Here is a 21,710-nt window from a genome sequence, read left to right as displayed (position 1 = left end):
TTATTGATTCTTCTCAAGCAGCACTACTTCCTCGGTGTACGGACGACCTCTTAAATTTTTATAAGCACTTTTCTACATTAGATTGAAAACATCAACAATTTTATTTCAATGTTGTTCAGTACCAAAATGTACATACAGTACAAGTGATTAAGGATTTTCCTTAAAACAGTCAATAGGAAAGTAACAGAAAAGGGCCAAACCTGTCGTTGACTCAATGACATTTTTTAAAAAGCTAACACATTTTTTCAGACTAGGGCAGAAATTAATTTCAGCTACAGTGAGTGTCGAAGTCATGTGTTTCAGTGGTTTTGTCTCTCTAAATAAGGCAAACTGGCAGACAGGCAGAAAGAAACAAAAATGTACATTCAGTGATGAAGAGCAAATGTGATATCATTTTTAAAAAAAACACGCACAAATGTGCTTAAATTAGAGGCTGAAATGACCAACTGGACCAACAACTTTCAAATATACAGTACACGATAAACCATATATACACCTATATACAGTATCTCTGGCCAAGAAATAAAACTTGAATAAGTGCTGAAAGGACAAAAAAAAAATCCTCCATTGTCATTGCATAAAAGTTCCATCATTTTGATTTCCATTTACAGGAAAATACAATATTATAGTATCTGACTACACTAAAACAAATATTAAGATGACATGTATTTAATCAATAAGTGATCATCCACAAAAACTGTGTATAACATACAGTGGCTTGTACCTGAATAATCTACCGTGTGTAATGCAGGCAGCTCTCTAGCTGTTAATAAACTGCAATTCCTTGTAGGCTGTGAAGGGCCATCCAAAAAAGCCACCATCTTCTCCCCTTTCACCAGCCCTCCAGTCATCTCCTCAAGGTCCTCCAGGAGCTCCAGAGAGTCCACCGCGAAACTCTGCCAAAGGTCGTCTGCAGAACAGTACAAGAGAAGGTATGATACCAAGATGATGGAAAGAGCTACACTATTAATAACTTTAAAATGACAAATACATTGTGACTTTCTTGAGTAAATTTTCACTCACAGTCTTGGTTCTGAATGGTGTGCTCCTGCACGAGATCCCATCCGACCTGGTCCAGATCTCTGCTCGATTTGCGGGCTTGGACTCTGACGTCTATGATCGTCTGTACGAGCTCCAAATACTGCTGCTTGCCGCTGAAGCATGTGAGTCGCTGAAAATGCAAAGATTTTCGTATTGCACATGATCTCTTCTAACACAGCGTCATTTCTATCTCGATAATGGTCACTTTACTGGTAGATTTATGAAAACAATTATTAATCTCACCTTCCTGACTCTAATATTGGCCCCTAGACCATTAAGAACTGTGTCCGTGTATAAGTAGGTCAGGAAGTCTGACCCACTCTGACACACACACTTTACACTTTACACTTAAGAACAGCAACCCCCTACACTCTCTGTCCAATAAAGACAGCAGACATGGCCCGCTGGGAACTAAAACAAGGTCTCCAGTGTCTATAAGCCAGTCAAAAAAATTAACCAAATTGTGCTTATTATGATTATGTACAACATGGGTCTTATTTTTAAGGAAATTCAAAATCCTGTATAAGATTATATTTCAGCCCTGTGCCCACAACACAAGCAAGTTCAATTCTTTGTTCTTTGCTGCACATTGACCCAATTCCCCCCGTAGACCTCCCCCCCCCCCCAATGTGGTCATTAAAATTGCATCAAGAAGCAACGTTTTGAGTGTGATGGAGGCAGGGAGCGGTCTCATGGGGGCCAGACGGCTCGTCATGGGGACATAACGTCACCATATGCAGCAGATTGTGCTTCGGAGCACGTTTCAATTCTCAAAGCAAGGTGGCCATCTTTTATTTAATATTTACTTATGCAAGGACAGTTGGAGTTTTTTCAGGGAAGTGCACATGGGATTCTGTGATATTGAAATGATCTGTCAAGCACTGTTTATAATACTGTACCACATATTCAGTGCTTCTTTCCAAATAGTTTCCCAGGATGTGTGTGTGTGTTTTGTAACATGAATGTTTTGTTTGTTTTAGTGTCCAAAATAACAGTCAGATAGATATAAGCTACAAAGTAGAGTGGGTGGGGGTGCATGCAACATTTACATTACAGTTAATGGGCATACTTCTCTTGGAAATAAAATTATAAAATATTTATTGAATGTATTTTTACATGCACCATCTATGTCGGTCTTTGTCTATGATTATGTCATTTATCTTGTTTTTCAGAATTATTTTGTTTACTTATATTTTTTAAAATATTTGATGCAATAATAGCATGATCCACATAAATACAATTGGTCTACGTGTGTTGCAAATTTCCCTATTGTGGGACTAATAAAGATGGTCTTATCTGATCTTATCTTTGATACCATTGTATAAAAATGCCTTAACTTGTCAATGGTCAACTTTTGTTGCAGCACTTGTTCAATGTAATATATTGGTTGCAATTTAAAAGCACTTGATGCTTTAAAAGTCAGACGTTTACCGGGTTACAAATTACAAGCTTTCCAATTTGATCCTTGCTGCGATTGTGTATTTGTATGTGTTAATATACAGTCAAGTGTTAATACCGCCAAAAGATCGATAGGAAATGTTCAGATATTTAACAGTATAGCAATTTTTCAAGCAAAAACAAAAGTGATCACAGATTGATTAAATGTACGGCATAAAATCATTACATTCAGAATATTTTGTTTTGAATTTTATTGTGTATAGTAACTAATCCAGCACCTTTTTTCTGCATCCGTTGCACATTGTCAATCTCGTATACTTTGATGTCGTAGTTCTCTGGGATTCCATGATCCGCCCAGCGAGATTGCAGACTGTTCGGTGATTGTCTTGTGGCGAGGGGTGTGTCATTGGAAAGATGACGGGGGTGAGTGCCTACAAACAGAAATTAATCCAGTATGAGAAATATGCTAAACTGATTTCATTCTTTTCTACCCATTTTGGAAACCTGTTCCCAACCTGATTTTGCGTTTTAATTTCCGTTACTGAGTGAGCCATTCGGTTCATATATTAATTATGTGACTTCTGGCACTGTAAGGCTTTCCTTGCCACTAAGTGTGCATGACTGTATTCCGCAGACATGTCATCTCAAATTCACGTCACCACATGGTAGGGTGGAAACATTTTTATATTAATTAATAAAAAATGTCTACAGTCTTTTAAGTTCCTTTCTAAGAAACTATTATATTTATCAATATTCGACCACCGTTAATTCTGTAGTTAGGAGCTCCATTTGTCAAAATGTGTGTCTTAAATGCAACAATAGGCAATAGAGCATTAAATAGTAGCAGAAGAATCAGCTGTTTATTTAAATCTTTTTTTTACAATTATAATGACCTATTTGGCATTCATTCAAAAATAAAATAAATATCCTGTAATTTGAAAAAAGAAAAAAAATGCTTTAAATGTGTCTCTTTATTAACAGAATGTGAGAATAAGGTCTCAATACAATAATACAATACAAATTTATTTATATATAAGAAAAACAGATGGCTCATTCTTATTTCCTCATAAAATTTGTTCTCGAAATGAATCGCAATGTTTTAATAAATTATAGGTTGTTTTTTTTTTTTAAATGAATGAAGGGTTCTATTTGTATTCCAGTGGTAGTTTTATCCCCCCCGTGCTTCTCCCCGCCACCGCCCCTTGCCGGGTGTCCCAATACAGTGAAGTTTTTATTCATTACTCCACAAGGAAGCATAAAAGTGCATCTTGCACTTTGACCGCATGAATTGTTCCCATTGTTTTGTACCTGAGTTGCCTCTCTGCCGAGATGATCTGCTACTGTAAGCCTCTCGGAGGAGGGAGCCGCTCCTGTCGCTGACAGAATCTCTGGTAGATGTGCTGCTGGCTGTGGCTTCACTGTCCCTCACCAAGCTATCATAGCCACTGCTCATTGTACTGTTCCTGTTTGAGAAATACAGCGAGGTTTTACCCATGGCCGGCGGCAAATCCCCACTGAGCACACTTGTGGTGTCGCTTGCATGTCCACTCATGTGAGGGGGTGTCCGGGGAGAGGTGACTTGGCTGTACGGAGAAGGAAAGGAGCCCATTGGGTCCAATGATGAAGTGGGGCTGGTGGGCCTTTCCTTAAGGAAGTCTGAAATGCGGCCGTTGGTGAATCCCTGAATGGCAGATTTTGTGGATGAGCATGTGGAGCTTTGACTGGGGGTCCGGCTGATGGAGTTAAAGGAGGGTGGAGGGGAAGAGGAAAGAAAGGAGGAAGTCCTCTCAAAGCTAACAGTTTTGCTGTCCGGGGAAAGACTGGCGCTGCGGTTGATGGATTGCTGCAGACCTTTACGAGGGAGACTGAGGTTCTTGATGCTGGGGGCAGACAGGCGACGCACTTTGGGACAAGCCATTTTAAGTTTCCCTACAGCAGACAGCTTTGAATGTGTCGCCCTGGATTGAATTAGAGTTTCAGAAGGGATGGAATTATGACTGTGGCTAGTCTGACGAGTCTTTCTGGAGCTTCTGCTTGCTCTCGGTATTGTACCATCCCCAACACTCTTTCCTTTGTGAGCGCCTTTGCCCGACCCGTCAGAACTTTTCTTGGAGATCCCCTTATAGCTGGGAGAGGTGCTGCTACTTCCCCTGTCAAAAGATGGAGAGTCACGTGTGTTTCTCCCAAGGGATTTGCTCGTCAACTGATCCATTTTGGCACTAAAAAGTCTGCCACTCTCCTCCAAGGGTGACATCATCCTCCCATGCATATGATCATGTTTCAGGCCTACCTTTGAGGTCTCAAACAATGATCCAACACCCCTTCTGAGAGGTCTCCTAGCCTCCTGCTTGTAGTCTGTTTCATATTTCAGCGAAGAGGCATTGTAGAGGTTGTGGTTCACCGGGGAAGACCGCTTGCCTCGCCTCCTCTCTAGGGTTACCCCGGGGCTGCTCGGAGTGGATGATGTCAACCCTCTTGGGTCTCTACAACCGTCTGCCATGTGATGGTGGCTTTCTTGGTGGTTGGCGTTGAGCCAACTTCGAGGCAGACTACCTGTAGTAAACGACTCGCCGCTTGTTTCCAGGCAACCCAAAGAAACACCTGTGACCCTACTGTTCCCAACGCGTCTGCGAGCCGATTCGTCCCCCGGGAAGGCCTTTGGAGGGTGCATGGAGTAAACATGCTCCCAGTCTCCATGGTAGTTCCCGTCTGTATTTCTGATCCTCCCACCACACATTTTGTTTTCCTCAGTGTCGTTACGAAAAGATCCATTTTCCAAAAGCATTGTGTCACAGGAAATCTGACTGCAGCTTGGGTTACAAATCTTTTCTGACATTATTATGTGAGTCTCTGAAGCAGATTCCGGGCATTTTATTGTCGTCCCAGTTCTTTGTCTTCTTTCTTTCGCATCATCCGAATCTGACTGTTCATCCGCATTTAGCAGCATGGGATTGATAAATGAAGGGAGGGATCTTTCTCTTCTTGAAGGATACTGTACTTTTTCAGTCGCCAAGCATCCTGGATGAACAAAAGTGCTCTTCTGTGCGGCATTTGTCTGACTCGCTGCAGCAGAATCCTCAGTTATATTGCTTATAATTTGGATGGGTTGCGAGCCCGCAGAGCTTTGCATGTGTGGCGTTGACTGGGCAGCATCTTTGATACAAATGATGTTCCCTCCTGCCCTTCCACTATCGAGTGTGCCGCTAATGGTCACCTCCTCCACCATCGAGAAGACGAGTTCATCCTGACCTTTCAAATCAAGCGGTTGTTGAACAGTTACAGTGATAGTTGCTGTCATTTCCTTAGCGTCCTTTTTGGGCTCATTAGTCACGATTTCCTCACGTACAGAACTGCTCGGTAAAGGTTTTGAAGAGGTGCAGGGAGGAGAAGGGGGAGATGCAGGTAAACTCTTTCCAACGGGTGAAGTCCTTTTGTCTGCTTTGAACCAGTCAGCGGCTTCATGAGTTTCTTGTCTCCCTGTTGGCTGAAGGGAAGTGTTGGTAGCCATGCCCTGAGCTTTGGCATGTACAAATTGAGACGATAGTGTTTCTGCAGACTGAATCGGTCCAGTTTTTGGTAACTGATAGCGACAAGTCACGTTCCGAGTGAGACTTTGATTCAGCGGCTCCTCGCTGGAACTGGTTGCACTGCACTCCTCGCAGTCATAAAGACCAGAGTCCTCTCTCTGGAAATTGTCCCCATGAAAGGCACCATCTGTTTGTTTTTCTCGACCCAACGTCTGACTGCAGCCGAGCCCCTGCTTCAACATCTGCGGCGCCTCCAAAGTTTCTGCAGTAGCCTGTTTCCCTGTCTCTTTCTGAGGATGTGGCTTTTGCGTGACATCGTTAATAGGAGGTCCTTTTGAGGAGGACTTCAGCAAATCTATTGTTTCCTCTCCGTCGATGCAGCCCAAGCGCTCCTGAAGCTCGGCAAACGTGTCGCATTTAAGACAGTCCCTCTCTGGCTTCTTCATTTCAGCTTTCAGCATTTCAGTCTGCCCTTGAGCGTCATCGTTCTTGTTCTCTCCGTGGAGTTTGGGAATTTTCAGCAGCTCTTGGAGCAAAGCGGTAAACTCCGGGTCTTCCATGTCAGCCTTGTTTGGATGCAAGGAGGGTATAATGGGCACGAACTCCGGTTTTGCTAATCTCGGGGGAGCTCTGGGCTGGATCAATCCATCCGAGTCTATTTGGATGACTGTATCACAGGACTGGTCACTACTGGAGTGTTCATCGAGCTCCCCGCGGAGTTGAAAATGTTGCACATCAACATCAACCTCATCTGTTGAGTGGAAAGCTCGCAGGGAAAAAGATGGAGGGCCTCTTTTTTGTCTGGTCAAACTCCTGCCACTAGGTGAGCATGAGCTGGATTGCTGTTGAGTAAGGGTACATGGGCAAGGTTAATTTCTGTATTGGATGATATTGACAAAACTGCTATGAAAACGTATACATTTTTGACACCGTACAAACAAATATGTGATCCTTGTATAGCACCTAAAAATGAGTCAAATGACTTTATTTATGACGCGTAGTACCTTTGTCCTCTTCTGAGTCCTGCGGATGCGAGAAGCCAGCTGGATGATGGAGGTGGTTTCGTGTAGCTGCGCCAGTGAATTAGCAACCTGAGCAATGACTGTGGTGTGGCAGTTAGCATGACTCAAGGACTCCCGAAGAAGCATGGTTAACTTACTTCCCCTGGACAGACACAGACATCCAACAAAATATTACTTCAGCCACATTAGGCGATTCATTTTCAATCGATACGGTCTTGTCGTACTTATTGACGATACACAGTATCACACACTTTAGTGTAGACATTTTCAGCACATATTGGAATAATTTTAAGACATTACAAATAAAGTCAAAGGAATTGATGGGTAGAATGGTGTGAATACTCTATTCATATTATGTGTACAACAAAATAGGCACAACCAATAGCCATTTTAATATACTTATAATATACTTATTTAAAACTCAACTACTATTTCGTTATCTGATTGTCACTGTTGGGTGGAAACCTCTTATGTCCAAATTTGGTCAATTTCAGATTTTTTTTTTTTTTTTTTACACACATTTGTACTATTGGTCAGTCCTCACCTAGGTCGTTGATAAAATGACACAAAGGATCAGCAACAGTTATACTGTAACAAAAATGTTCAAATTGCTTACTTTTTGGGGATGGTTTTATGTCCACTTAGTAGCGACAAAACGACAGGACCCAGGTCCGAATGCGGAGGTTTATTTCTGATGTATCCAACCCCGCCCCTCATACCACTGCAGACATCAATCATGGTCAATTTGGTTTGGCCTCGTGAACCTAAAGCAAAAAAAACAAAAAAAAACCAACTATACATAAAAATGGAAACCATGAGCACTATGTTAAATGTTAAACTGAAATAAGCAGCACGTTTGGGGTTAGCTGGAAAATAATTAGTACAGAACCATCTAATTTGCATAGTACAAGCTCCCATGGTAGTTAAATATTTTATTACAACCTTTCCCAATGGTGCTGCTTTCTTGTGTGCGAGGGGGTTGGACATGCAGAGTGAAGAACATTATAGAGCTGTGGGACAAGAACGTGGTGAAGTCATTGTGCCGGCGTGCTGCAATGGCTACATCAAGAAGGGACGCAGCCCGCTCAGCACTTGGGGCTTTGACACGATTGTGGTTCCGGAGCTGAAAAGTAACAATGAAAATCTATATTTTCACACCTATATATGTTAAGAAAAAAAAAAATTCCAAAATGACACATTTGTCTTTCTACCTGTATGCCATGGATGGGGTCCTCTTGGAGCCGAATGTGAGCTCTTGGGCTGTCCTGTACGCTGCCTAAGGAAGGGACGACCTCCCCCAGTAGATCTCTCAGCGTGTCCTCCTCTCCACAGCAGAGTTCCACGGCAGATACAGATACAGTAAGATCTGTCCAGGTCTTTTCCCGCCGCTTCTCAATGGCGCTGTACAGCCAGGAGATGGCACATGGTATCAGCCCAAGCTTGTGGTTGCTTTCAGCATTCCCTACCATGCTGGACCAGGAGCCTGTGACAGACGGTTGACGGGGATTGTGCATGCATTATAACACATAAGACATAATGCTAGAAAATAACATTTTTCATACTTACGTCATCAATTTAAGGCCAGCATTACTCATATGAAGGCAATGGAGATAAGTGATAGAAATACTTGTTTTAACGGTATCTCAATGCAACTGACTTAAAAAATGCTATCAATTTAAATCAAAGAAATACTACAAGTGAAAAGCTGGCACTGTAAAAGCGGAGTGGGGTTCAGAACGGCTCACTCATACCACTTGGTTGTTTAATTTCACACTTGATGGGTGGGCAGCTACTACTGAAATCTGTTTATATACCAGCCATTCAAAAAGTAAATTTCCTTGATATGTCTTCTTTGAAGCGAAAGTCAACCCAAACATTTTTTTTTTCAAGAATATTTTCTATGCAAGCCCACTAAATAAATATTGCGTTTGTAGAATATGAGTTAATCCACCCGTTTTTAGCCACCTCCGGGGGCGGCCATTTTGTCACTTCTGTCGACTGAAAATGACATCACAAGCGTTCAGGGCTCAGGTACCGACCAATCACGGCTGACCTGTTTTCTGAAGCTGAGCCGTGATTGGTCGTTACCTGAGTCCCCTGATATGGCTAAAAAGGGGTGGATTTTGCTACTTAACTCATATTCCACAAATGCAATATTAATCAGAATGCCATGTTTCAACTAGTGAGCCTACTGGGAACAATGATGGTCATATTAACAATTACTACATGTCACTTCTAAATACTTATGGACCAAATGGACCTACCTCTATACCTAAATCATAACATTTAACAAAACATATTTTCTGGACGCATGCCCAACTGTACCTCATCATGCACTTTTGCCCGCCATTCAGTTAAATTTACAGGCCTGTTTCGCCCATTTGTCTCATCCAAACATTAATTTAATGAGGAAAAGAGAATTGCTTTATTCCAATTAGATACCAAACTGCCTGCTATTGTCTGTTACTCAGACAAAATAGTATTCTGCGGAGGAGATTGATATCCCTCGGCTGCGGGCCATGTGTAGTCTGCTTCGGCCAACTAATTCATTTACGGAGAGTGGCTTCATGCTAAAAAGCCACTCCAAGGAGACCCTGCCCTTACCCTGCGTGTGTGTGCACGCGCAGGCGTGTGTGGACGCGTGCATTCAACAGTATCTAACACACACTCTCAGCAAGGCTAAGTGCAGGGGTCCATATCTTTAATAGCAACATTTTACAGTCCATTTTCTTTACAATCCCCTCTGCGCAAGAGCATCCCCAAAATACAATAAAAGGTGTGTTTGTGTATGCTGCATGCTTGAGTGTCTATCATTTATGGGAATCTTTAAAAAAAAAAAAAACATTCATATGATCGACTGGTGGATTTTTGAAGGTTTTTTTGAAGAGGAGTTTAAGCGGCAACACTTTGCTGTCATTAACGTGAAAAAAGACATCCAAAAAAAAGGTAAATTGGAGGAAAGAGGGCTAGAGGTGCGTTGTGAGGACGCAGACTAAAATGGAGAGGGGGTTGAATTGATAAGGGAAGGATGGATGACAACAGGAGTGGTTCCGACTAAGGTGCAAGAGTAGGGGGATGGATGAATGGCCCTTGAGCGTAGATAAAAGCATCCCACTCTCATTTTAAAATGTGAACCCCATGGCCTCACGCAGCGAGCGATTACTCACCCACATCGGCGCACCCCAATCCCAGCACACATCCGTCGCTGCCGCTCAGCACGCAGCGGATGACATCGGTCAAAACGCCTGCACACACCTCATTCTGGTCAGGAGGACAGAAGACAGAAAGCATTTTATGACTCATTTCTGTGGGGGAATAGTACATTCAATGAAAGGGATGCTTGTCTGCTCTGTGAATTCCCTTGGGCTTAAATATTGTAAGCAGAGCTCAGGCAACCTTGAAAGTAATCGAATGACGCTATCATTTTCCAAGTCATGAGACAGAGAGAAAACCATTAGCCGCATGCAGAGAAAAGCAAGACTTCCGTAAAGTTAAATCAGTATTAATCTGTTTTGGCTGGAATAATCAAAATTCCAATTGAAGTGGAACATGCTGATGAGGAAGAAGCATCAAACCTGACTGGAGTCTTGAGGGTAGACAGCATCATAATGGAAAACCTTCAGAAGATCTTTGCCATCCCTGCTGGAGGTTTTTTTAGCGCACGGTGGACTTTGGCACACAGGTTCTAATAAAATGGCTCTTTTCTTGGTCGAGTCGATGTGGAGAACTGGTGGTTGGCTATCGTTCATCGTCGGGTTCATTCGCAACACAACTTTGACCTGTAAACAAAAAGACACAAACAAACAAAAAGTATGTTTGGGTTATAATAAGAAATATAACAGGAATTCCTTGAATCCCTTCACTTCTCATCACTTTTACAATTATTACTAGCTATTTATTACTTTTTAAAATTTGCCGATTGTTTTATGATAGCAACGTTGCTGCATTATCACCATTCTAAGTTTGACCTCTGATGACAATCTTGCATTTGCTTGATTGCTGTGATGCACTGTGATATCGTATGCAAATATACGCAGCTACAATGTGTGTGGGTGCTCAAAAAAGCTGTTAGACAAATATGTGGTGTCTTGTGATACTATTTGAATTCATTCCGCGACCAAGCTAGTACGTCAAAACACTCATACCTCAAATCATCTATGATTCAATTTAATGGACATTGTACTGCTCCTTCTGGTGTACATGCTTTGGCCACCTGGAGGTAGTATAATACAGATGTAAGGAGATAATATAATATAGGAACAGTAATATTAGTCATTCTTCATAATTCTCTTTATTTGATGTTTACTTTGACACTGCACTTCAGCTGGATGTGGCTTTAAACAGCTTGGAGCCTCGTTTTGATTGAGTGTTCAATATTAGCATTTGTCATCTGCAACTTATAGTGTGAGCCTTAGACCCCTTCATCTGAAAATGATATGACAGCATTTCAAAACAAAAACCCGCTGCCGTTGCTGTCACACAATGTGCTTCTAAAATATCTTCATATTAAATTTACAAGCATTAAAAATGCATGGCTTTAGAAGACCATGAAATACTTCTATAGTGCATCTATGCTGCCAAATCTTCAGATTTGCTGCAAGGACTTTCAGATGACTGAGTTTTAATTAGATATACTTACATTAAACTAAAAAACACATCGTCTTTGACTATAACGAGATAAAGATAGTTATATTCATATATGGTGTTTCCCCACTATAGCACATATTTTTAACCATTTGTGTTTTTACAGTAGACAGGTAAGGAAAATCCTAATTTAGTGTTGTGTGTCTCCACTGTGGTGCTATTGTGACGCAACATGCCAGGCAGCATTGATGTCTACTGGCAGAGATGCAGCGTAATAAGAGCCAGGGAAAGAGGCAGAGAAGGTCCCCAACTAAACTCCTGTAATAGTCAACGTTCCCACAGAGCAGAGAGAAAAAAACGCCTACAAGAATTGTTTTATGCACTCTTTGTGTAGAATGTGTTGCTTCTCTGTGGTTTTTGAAGTAGCATTTGTTTGAAAGTTTAGAATTACTAATTATTAGCCCGTCTATGACGTTTCAAATTATGTAACAATTAAGATAGCTGACTTTTGTTTGACAAAATTACAATATGGTTTGGTTGAATATTTTGGTGTTTTAATGTACATTGCAAAATCTTTTCTTTTTTTTAATCCACGTGTCAGTTTTAAGGTAAATTTCGACTGAGAGTGATAAATAAACAGGTAGAATATATTGCCTGTGATGACTGGGGTTCACTGTATGGCAGACGCTGTAGAATAGTTTTAGAATGCTCTAATTTTGACCATTAAGTGGCTTAAATATAAAAAGAATCAATAGGAAAACACAACGTTTAAAAAAGTACTATACTGCTATTGACATGTCAAAGAGTCTTTTCTATTGATTCAGAGCAACTGCAGACTTCAGACGCACATCGTGCATCCACAAACAAGCCTTTCAGGCTGCAAAACTGATTTTGTTAGCACACATAGAGAGGATCTATGCATTCAATCACAGCCGTACATGGCGATGCAAACCGCCCACTGTTTTTCTACATGTCATGACATTAATTACTTAATGCAGTGGTCTACGGGAAGGCGCTCGGAGGTCTTAAATCTGCTTCGATCCTGAGTGACAGCCACTTAACATAGCTCACGGGACCATTCGGGGAGTAGGGCAATAGAATGCGTAGCTCAGAAAGGACAATGCGGAGAATGAAAGTAAAGTGATGTTAAACGGATGTAGGACATTCAGTCGAGTGCAGCAGTCGGCATAACGCCCCGATGACATCATCAATCATTGACTATTTGAAATCCATGCTGCCGCATGATATTTCTTTATCCTCTCTCCTCTTCATAATTTTGATAATGTATGCAGTAAGTGTCCACCGAACCGTATTGAACCTGTGTCAAACCAAATTTATGTAGAGTTCAATTATTCAAGAGACATTTTAACAACTGAGAAATGTTTTTCTTCTCTCTCGCACGCATCAAATCTAGCACGCAGAAGCCCAACGGAGCTGAGTGCTCGGGCAGCTGCGGCGGGCTCTATCTGAGCCCGTATCTGTAATTCTAGACTCAGCCCAAGAGCCTGTCTACGAGACAAGGACGAGGAGGCCGTTGTTATTGATCTAGCCCACTTTTCCCAATGGTCATGAAGGATGGGGAAGGAAAGAATAAGATGGAGGCATTAGCGCCACCTAAGTTTGCATCATGAACAAGGGGGGGGGTAGTGATACACGATCCCCTCCAAATTGACCGTGATGTCTTTTCAATTCAATATGGCTGGTAATAATGCACATATGATGGCGTTTGTGGTTTGGAATGGCGCTTGTAAAAATACACCACCGGTGCACCAATATTGCGATTTGTCTCCACACATTATATTGTGCATTGAAACCACTATATCCGCAGCCAACAATTATGATACGCACACATCCAACTCCAATGTGAAAAGGAATACATCAAAATCAGTTGTGTTCTTAACCCTTTCATGCAAAGTGGTCACTACAGTGGACAGCTATTTAGATGTTGCTTTCGCCTGTATGAATTAATCTAAAAAAATATGTTTATCTTTTAAATAATAACATTAAATCATAATTAATGCATGAAAGGGTTAAAAATATTTTTTTTAATTCAGATTAATGAATATAGGCGAAAGCAACTTTTAAATAGCTGTCCACTGTAGTGACCACTATGCATGAAAGGGTTAATGGCATATCAATACATAATGTGTGTGAACTTTTAAGTGTATTAAAACAAAACATAAATCCTCCAAAAACGGATTCATCAGCTCTGTAACAAAAGATACAACATTAATGTGGACCCAAACATATTTTTTTTCAAGAATATGTTCCCAGCAGGCCCACTAGTTGAAACACGGCATTCTGATTAATTTTGCGTTTGTGGAATATAAGTTAAGCAGCAAAATGTACTCATTTTTAGCCATCTCCGGGGGCGGCCATTTTGTCTTCTGTCGACTGAAAATGACATCACAACTGCTCACAACGACCAATCACGGCTGACCTGTTTTCTGAATCTGAACCGTGATTGGTCATTGTGAGCAGTTGTGATGTCATTTTCAGTCGAGAGAAGACAAAATGCATTTTGCTGCATTTTGATTAACACTTATTCCACAAACGCAATATTTATCAGAATGCCCTGTTTCAACTAGTGAGCTTGCATAGAACATATTCTTGAAAAAAAAAAAACGTTTGCGTTGACTTCCACTTTAAACTGCTGGGATTTTACTTGCATTAGTGTGTGTAGAATCATTTAATTAGATGTGCGACAACTTCAGCGGCAACATTTGATGTGACATAAAATGCTTGTCAAGCAACATTGTTTTCAACCCAACAAGGTGGGGGAATCCGGCATCAAGTGTAGAACATTCCACCCCTGTCACAGCCATACAGAATTTACCATTTCACTCAGCCTCTGTTATGGGTCTGATACCATATCTGGAAATGCCTCCATTTTAATCTGTTTGATGTTGCAGTAGAATGGAGCCTATCCCAGTTGACTATGGTAATAAAGCAGACTACACCCTAAACTGACAGACAACCATTCACGCTGTCACTGAGTCACTCAATGTGGGAAATGAACCCACGCTGCCCACATGGAAGACAGGTGAATGAACCACAACACCATCAGTGAAACTTACTCAATATTGGTGAGACAATTTGGTCCCTCATTTTTCGCATTTGTGCCATTTATAAGATAATCCCTTTTCCACTGGTCCGTATCTAACATTTACTCTATTTGCCTATTGCAGACAATGTAGATTTAATTGTACATTAAAATATTTACCAAATCTTTATCTAATTTGCTCAAATTTCTCTTTATCTAACGATTAAGCCATCTTGAACTAACATGACACAAAGATGAACATATCTAAATATATGCGGCTCACTTATTTGATTGAGAAATCGTGACATGGTAAGAGCAACAGTTAGCCTCCAGTCCCATAGTTCGCGCTAATATGAAATACTCTCAAAAGTGAGGATCAACTGCTACACACAACAAGCTAGCCATTGGCTCATATAATATGTCCCAATCATCTTTGGAAGAAATCATCTGAAATTTGAAAAAAAAAAAAAAAATCTATACAGAGTGCATGATAGAGTTGAACCAAGAAGGACACACGGTAACGCCAAGACATGCTCTTATGAGCATGATACTGATTTTTATTCCATGTGCCTTTGTTGCCAAGAACAAGAACCAAAAATAGAGGTTGTTTTGGCCAGCAACACTGATTGGGCACTCACTGGGTGGGTCCAACTGACGCTGATTGACTGGATCCTACCGGATGCCGATCTTTTGGGCAGAAACTATGCAACAAGGCAGTCTCTGCGATCGTTACGCCGATAGCTCTAAATCTGAGGTCCTGATGTGATTGTTACTGAGTAACCTTCAGTAAATAAGGACGTAAATTACCTTGCCAACATTGGGCGAGTCTTTGGTTCTGATAGCAGCTTGGAGCAGGCAGGAGGGGACAGGAGGAGGATTTTTCTGGATCAGATCCCGATAGCTGTTGGAGAGATGAGCAGGAGCTGCGTCGGAAGCCTGGCCTTTTCTCCTTGACGTCAGGTTGAGCTTCTCTGCTGCCCTGTAGGGAAATTGAGAAGTGTCAGTGCCAACACTCTGTAGCACAATGGCTATTTTCAATACAAATAGCCATACTTTTTCATTATTATTCCAAAGATATTTACCTGGCTAAGAAGGACATGGCAGCAGTATTTGCGATGTTCACCACCCTGGAGAGGTGAGGGATCTTGGAGCTAGTGTGTACAATATCAGTACATCTTAACACAGCGTTGTCTGAAGCCTGTCACAGAGAGAGCTGTATGTTAAAATCCAAACATGTAATTGCACTCGAGCACCCACTCCTAATGGCGCTATTATCATGACGTGTTAGTCTAAGTGGGGCACGCTGGGTTAAACGTCCTCCATTAGTCACATGACGGCCACGGAGTGCGAGGTTGCGGATCTAAATGTGCGCTGTCTGAGTTAAAGTGTGACTCAGAAGATAAAATAATGCAGTAAATTGAACATAGAGTATAAGAAGCCTAAGCATTACTGTCTATGTAAGATCTATTTTTTTTTGGAATACATTACATTGTGCAGGTGTTCCTAATGTTGCGGCTGGTAATTGTAAATCTCCTCCGCATGTCCAACCATTACTTTCTCTTCTTTTTGCATTAGCTCTCATATGGTCTCTTGCTTCCTATATTTTCCATTCTTATTTCCTCTCCACACTCCCACTTTCTCTGCATTCCTATTTTCTTGCTGCCATCCAATCCCTACACTCGGCAACTCCTCTCCTTTCACATCATTCCATCAAATCTGCTTCATAATATATTCTATTGATCTGTTCCTCCTACTCAACAGACCAGTCTGTATTTTCATGCATTTTTTTTTCAGGAAATGTGCACAGCGATATTGCTGGTGTATTGCTGTTGCGCAATTCAATTAGACAGTGTCAGTTAAGAGAAGTGTGCTGATTGCAATAAAATATGTGTTTTTGTTTTTATGGGACGATCATGATCTTAAATTATGAGTGACTTCTATCAAGCTAATGCATATTTGTATCTCACTGTTGGCTCTTTTAAATAGGACCACCTCTACTATTGATCACAAGAGCTTTTTGACTGTCTGCATTTTATGACAAAGTTAAATCATGACCCAATTCCATTCCATTAGCAGAAGTACTTATGACATCGTCTGATGCCATGCCGTCTCTATAGGATGTGAGTAGCACCAATAAATCATCCCTTTGCTGATGTTCACTCATAAAGATGTACATTATCCCTGAAGCTCATTAAAAGCGGGTTCACATGAGGGGCTGATGTCTGATTTAGTGTTAAGGAAAAGCTTTTAGGGATACCTGATTGTGGGGATAAAAAGTAACACCATCAGGAGACATACGGCGCTGTTCCTCAAACGAGCGTTCCATATCCTGGTTGGGGGGCTTGGCTACCCTCCGCCGGAGGGTCTGCGGGGTTCTCTGAGGTGTCCTGGGGCTCCGAGGTGTCCTGGGGCTTTGAGGGCAATGGTTGAGGCTATGTGGTTGTGAGGCAGATCTGTCCCCGAGTTTTGTGTTACTTTGCCCCAGCAGCGTTGCATTCCTGGCGCTGGATAACTGATGCCCCCTGTTTAGAGCCAAGTGCACTGCCTCGCGTTTGAGCTGGTTCAGCTTTGTGCCACAGGTGGCGCATTCGCCCAGCTCCCTGCCTCTGTCCCTGGACTCTGTGGTGGAGCGGCTGTGGACGCGTAGGTTGTCTTGGAGAAATGCACACAGGTCGCTTGTGTCCTATGGAATTTGACAAGGGACCGTTATTCCTTCATGGTCTTAGCTTAGCAAAAACGTGCCATACTTTAGCGGTTTATAATATCGGTGGACAAGCCAGGACATCTCTCGCGTTACTCGTGTCAGTGCTAATGTTACTTTTCACGCATGTGTCCTGTTTTGTTGCATACCAAAATTAGCAAGACCTGGTGTTGTACCACAGACACTTGTGCATTTAGCATATTGTCTTCTTTGGATTCTTTGTCTTTGTCTGTTAATAAAAGCATATTTACGACTATTCATTCATATACATCAGCATTGTCACACACATCATAATTGCATTGCCAGCCGGAGATTCCTCACACCTTCCTTGATTTGTTATCTGTACTGAAGATAATACATATTTCAGCCAATTTTACACATCATCAGACAGAGAATGCAGGTAAATTCAACTATGAGACGCTGGGCAAATTCTAAGTTCAAGTAAAAGTAAAGTTTTAATTTTTAAAGAGTAAAAAAAAGCGGCTAAAGTCTCTCAGTAAGTTGTATTTGCGATATAATGAATAGTATTTTCCTGTTTTTTTTTTTACATTTTGAAAAATATTCACGTCTCTAAATTAGGAGAGTTTTCAGGAACAATCATGTCTCAGTCAAATTTCAATCAAATTTTAAAAAAGGAGGGGTGGGGGGGACTAAAGTTGATCAGTTTGAACATGAAATATTTTGTCTTTGTGGTATCTTAAATTCAATACAGCTAGAAAAGGATTTGCAGATCATTGTATTTTACACAACATCCCAATTTCACGGCAATTAGTGTTTATACATGTACATGTTTTTCAAAATGGAGCTAATGATGCAATTCAGTTCAGAAGACCTTGTCATGGTTCTGCAATCACGTCATATAAGTAAAAAAATAAATAAATGAGTTCTCGGGCTGAACCCTGACCGTCTATTGTGTCTATTTCAATCAATCCAATGTGTCAAATGCACTGGTGTCGTTTGCTCTGCCTTTGACCGCACATAAAAAAAAAACAGAAACGCTTACAGCCACTTATCTTCCATCCTGCCCTTTGTCATCCGTCCAACCCATCCTGCGCCTGCGAGTTCACTTTGACAGTGACCCAAATTCCCTCAGTGGACAACAGATGGTGCGTATAGCTTTTTTAAATTTTATTTTATTTTGGGGGGGCCGGGCATTGGAGACTACACGTTAGGCAAATTAACATTTATTAAACTGCCCATCATGAAGAGACCATTCAACATCATAAAATTAATGCAGACTCTTTCGGTTTTATTGATTTCTTGTCACTAGATCAATTAGAAAAGGATTTGGGAAAGTCACTCTATATTCACCTTTTACACCCAAATTTGAGCCAGCCATTGTGTTGCTCTGAGCATCAGAAATTTACCAAGTATAACATTCAACCACTATAAATTATTTTCCTGTTTACAAATGCAGGTAAATAACAAAAAATGGACATCTTAATCAGTAATGCGCTTTGCTATTTTTCATTCTTTATAAAACAGTAAATGCACTTTATGCAGACTCAGTGTTTATTACAAATTTCGGCCTATCAGCAATGCACTTCATATATTGAATTCTTGCCGCCGTGTAGAGAAAGAGTGCAATGACTTTCTCAAAAACCTTGTGAAGACGTCCCACTTTAGCCAGATTACATTTCTTTAAAAAGATGATGCAACTCACAGATGCTATAGAGAAACGGGTGCTCGAATCAATAAAGCTGCTATCTGGTTTATTTGATTATTACACGTGACTTGACTTCAGCCCAGTGCCTCTAAAGTGTGTGGTCTCTGTCTAAAAACATGGCTCCTCCCACTGAGGAAGACAAAAATAAATAGCCTTTCCTCCAAGGGAGACTTTAGGACATGACACAGAGATGTTGGAATTAAATATTAATGCCCGTTTGAAGCCGCTTGCACAGGAATGGCACTTGTCTACTTTGTCAAGTATGGATGATAGATGCTGGTGGTGTGACCTAAGAATGCAGGAAAGTGGGCCTTTGTTTTGAAAGAAAACTGTTACCGCTGTGGCCACATGAACACTAACACATTTTTATTGCCACCTTCAAGTAGTTGTCCATCTGCTTTCACAGCAAAATAATGAACAGTGATTCATTCACTCGTTTTGTCTCATTTCCACATATGAGCTATACGCAACAATTACCCAAAAGGGTCAAATAGGCTGAAAGTCACTGTAACGGGTCCAGGGATTATAGGGTGCAAATGCTTGACCCACCCCTGTTGCTGATAAATGGTTGTCCAAAAAAGCTATTTCAATTTACATGGACTTTTATTCATATTTTTGTTGTCAAACTGGTTCCACACTGTGGTCGAAAACACAAATATTAGTTCTAGTTGGTGAAACAAATATATCAAAGATGGAACTTGTTAACAACAAAAACAAAAGCCCATTAAACACAATTTGCATCAGACATTAATTTAAGAAAGGGTAAACTCGTATGGTCGTAATTTTAGCTAAATTATATGGCAAAAAGAAAAAGTGTGATCTGTTACAAAACATATTGCATACAGAGTAGTTAACTTATTTTTACACCAATATGTCCTTTAAAGGGGAAGTCATGTCATAAATTTTTCTCGACAATAATATGGTCTACATCTATGCGGTCCCACTAATCTAAACACCGCAATATAATTAATATTGCATTTGCTCAGCTTCAGAAAACAGGTGAGCCGTGACTGGTTGTTACCTGAGCCCTGAGCAACTGTGATGTCAGTCGACAGCAAGTGGCAAAATGGCCACCCACCCCCCGCCCCCTTCCCAGTATAAAAATGGGTGGATTTTGCTGCTTAATTCATATTTCATAAACGCAATATCAATCAGAATACCGTTTTTAGACTAGTGGGTGCACATAGAACATTGTAAAGTGGTTACCTTATTTTTCCAGTCATACAAGTTTGGAATGTTGTGTGTACTAAAACGAACTGAAAAGACCTGTGTCTTTATTAATGGTTGGATGTAGATGCTGTTTACCTTGAAACTGATTGATTCAATTTTATTAAAAATATTCCAAAATATTTTCTATAATTGAGGAGGGGGAAATCTGCGAAAAGGTGAGTCCGCAAGTGCTGAACCGCGGGTATGCGGAGTCCACTTACAAAATTGCCACAGCGCCACCTGCGGGATTTGATTTCTCGGCCTCACTTGCCCCGGCCTGAATGAATGTTGTTGTTGTTGTTGTTATTGTTGTTGTTGTCTTATTTTTTACCAATATCCGCGTAGACTAAAATGGGTTGACTATTATTATTCCATACATACTGAATGCAGACTGAAGACATGCATCTCTGGACAATCATACTAACCTTACAGGAGAAGTGATGGTGCACAGACAGACTGAGAGCTTGTTTCTTGAGCGCAACAAGGGTGGCTGAGCATCTTTCACAGCACGCATCTTTCCTCTCAGACCTCCCGAGACCGGGATTTCTGCGCAGGGTTTCGCTCAATGACATGATGCGCTCCCCCACGGAACCAGGTAAAGTCCTGTACGACGGGACCGCCTCTGCTCTCGGATGGTACATGGTCCGATGAGTGCCGCTCCTGAATCCCCCCGCACCCTCTGGAGTGGGGCGCTCGTCGGGACGAGAGACGCAATCGTTCCCTTTAATACTTGCGCAAACTCGGGAGGACTCGCAGTGATGCTGCACTTTTAGGTCCTGAGAAATAGAACAATTATGAGAAGGATGTATGTGGGCTAGCGGCGGTAAATTAGATATCAATCGATGTTGACAACTGCAACCACACCCAAATGTTTTCTAACAGCGAAAAAATTACAGCCGCGTGTATAAACTATAAACCACGCAGGATTATTTTGGGGAAAACGCATAAAAGAATTTGTTTCGTAAGAAAATAGGACTTACCAAGCGCGTAGAGGCAGTAAATCTTTCTCTCCCTTCTGTCAGAGATGACATGTCAAGTTGTTAATATTTAAAAAGATATCTGAACAAAGACTGGATGCACTTTCGCGTGATTTTTCCACAGCTCGGTTCGTGAAAAGCGAGAATCCTCCTCCCATGTTGAATTTGACGGAGAATGAGACGGAGTAAAAGTGTGGAGGACACTGTCAGAGTCGGATGGGTGACGGTGACAGTGTCGTAGATGAAATGAGCGCACCGCGTAACACTCGTGGATTTCCACGCCGTCACTATTAAAGAATTCCTCAAGGCGGCGCTAAAGAGCCATGTTTTCAGACATCCAAGCAACAGTACTCTGATTTGCATCATGATTCTTGAGTAATTGATTTGCGTGGCTGCCATCTGAAAAGGCGCTGTCATTGATTACGTATTATTATAATTGTTTGAGAACGTTGAATGCAATGCGTATTTGATGTTCAGAAATAATAAAGACACTAAAATACAATAAAACAATAACTTAAAATAAAACATGATATACAATGGAA

General features: G+C 41.2%; 1 protein-coding gene across 1 annotated transcript; it reads right to left on the bottom strand.

Moving 5' to 3' along the window:
• Nucleotides 1-77: 77 nt before the first annotated feature.
• Nucleotides 78-21,222, bottom strand: kif26bb (kinesin family member 26Bb). Its single transcript, XM_086018267.1, has 15 exons — nt 21,172-21,222; nt 20,617-20,967; nt 16,873-17,298; nt 15,698-15,813; nt 15,423-15,594; nt 10,564-10,767; nt 10,156-10,249; nt 8,200-8,471; nt 7,931-8,111; nt 7,605-7,752; nt 6,971-7,130; nt 3,748-6,808; nt 2,718-2,870; nt 1,024-1,171; nt 78-910 (listed from the first exon to the last, which is right to left on the bottom strand). The coding sequence occupies exons 1-15, from the start codon at nt 21,220-21,222 to the stop codon at nt 856-858; spliced, it is 5,592 nt and encodes a 1,863-aa protein (XP_085874393.1). The 3' UTR covers nt 78-855.
• Nucleotides 21,223-21,710: the final 488 nt, after the last annotated feature.

This window comes from Filicampus tigris, chromosome 20, assembly GCF_054856515.1.
Source record: "Filicampus tigris isolate MCC_2025a chromosome 20, RoL_Ftig_1.0, whole genome shotgun sequence".
Lineage (NCBI taxonomy): Eukaryota > Metazoa > Chordata > Actinopteri > Syngnathiformes > Syngnathidae > Filicampus > Filicampus tigris.
The sequence above is the reverse complement of the archived record's forward strand: the minus strand, read 5'-3'. Positions and strand labels throughout refer to the sequence as shown.

What these genes read in the sequence shown, in the direction of transcription:
- kif26bb (XM_086018267.1), bottom strand. Translation starts at nt 21,222, where the DNA reads ATGTCATCTCTGACAGAAGGGAGAGAAAGATTTACTGCCTCTACGCGC. An exon ending in ACTCGCCCAATGTTGGCAAG is followed by an intron (nt 10,768 to 15,422) that starts GTAATTTACGTC and finishes TTTTGTTTACAG; the next exon opens with GTCAAAGTTGTGTTGCGAAT. An exon ending in ACCCCATCCATGGCATACAG is followed by an intron (nt 8,112 to 8,199) that starts GTAGAAAGACAA and finishes GTTACTTTTCAG; the next exon opens with CTCCGGAACCACAATCGTGT.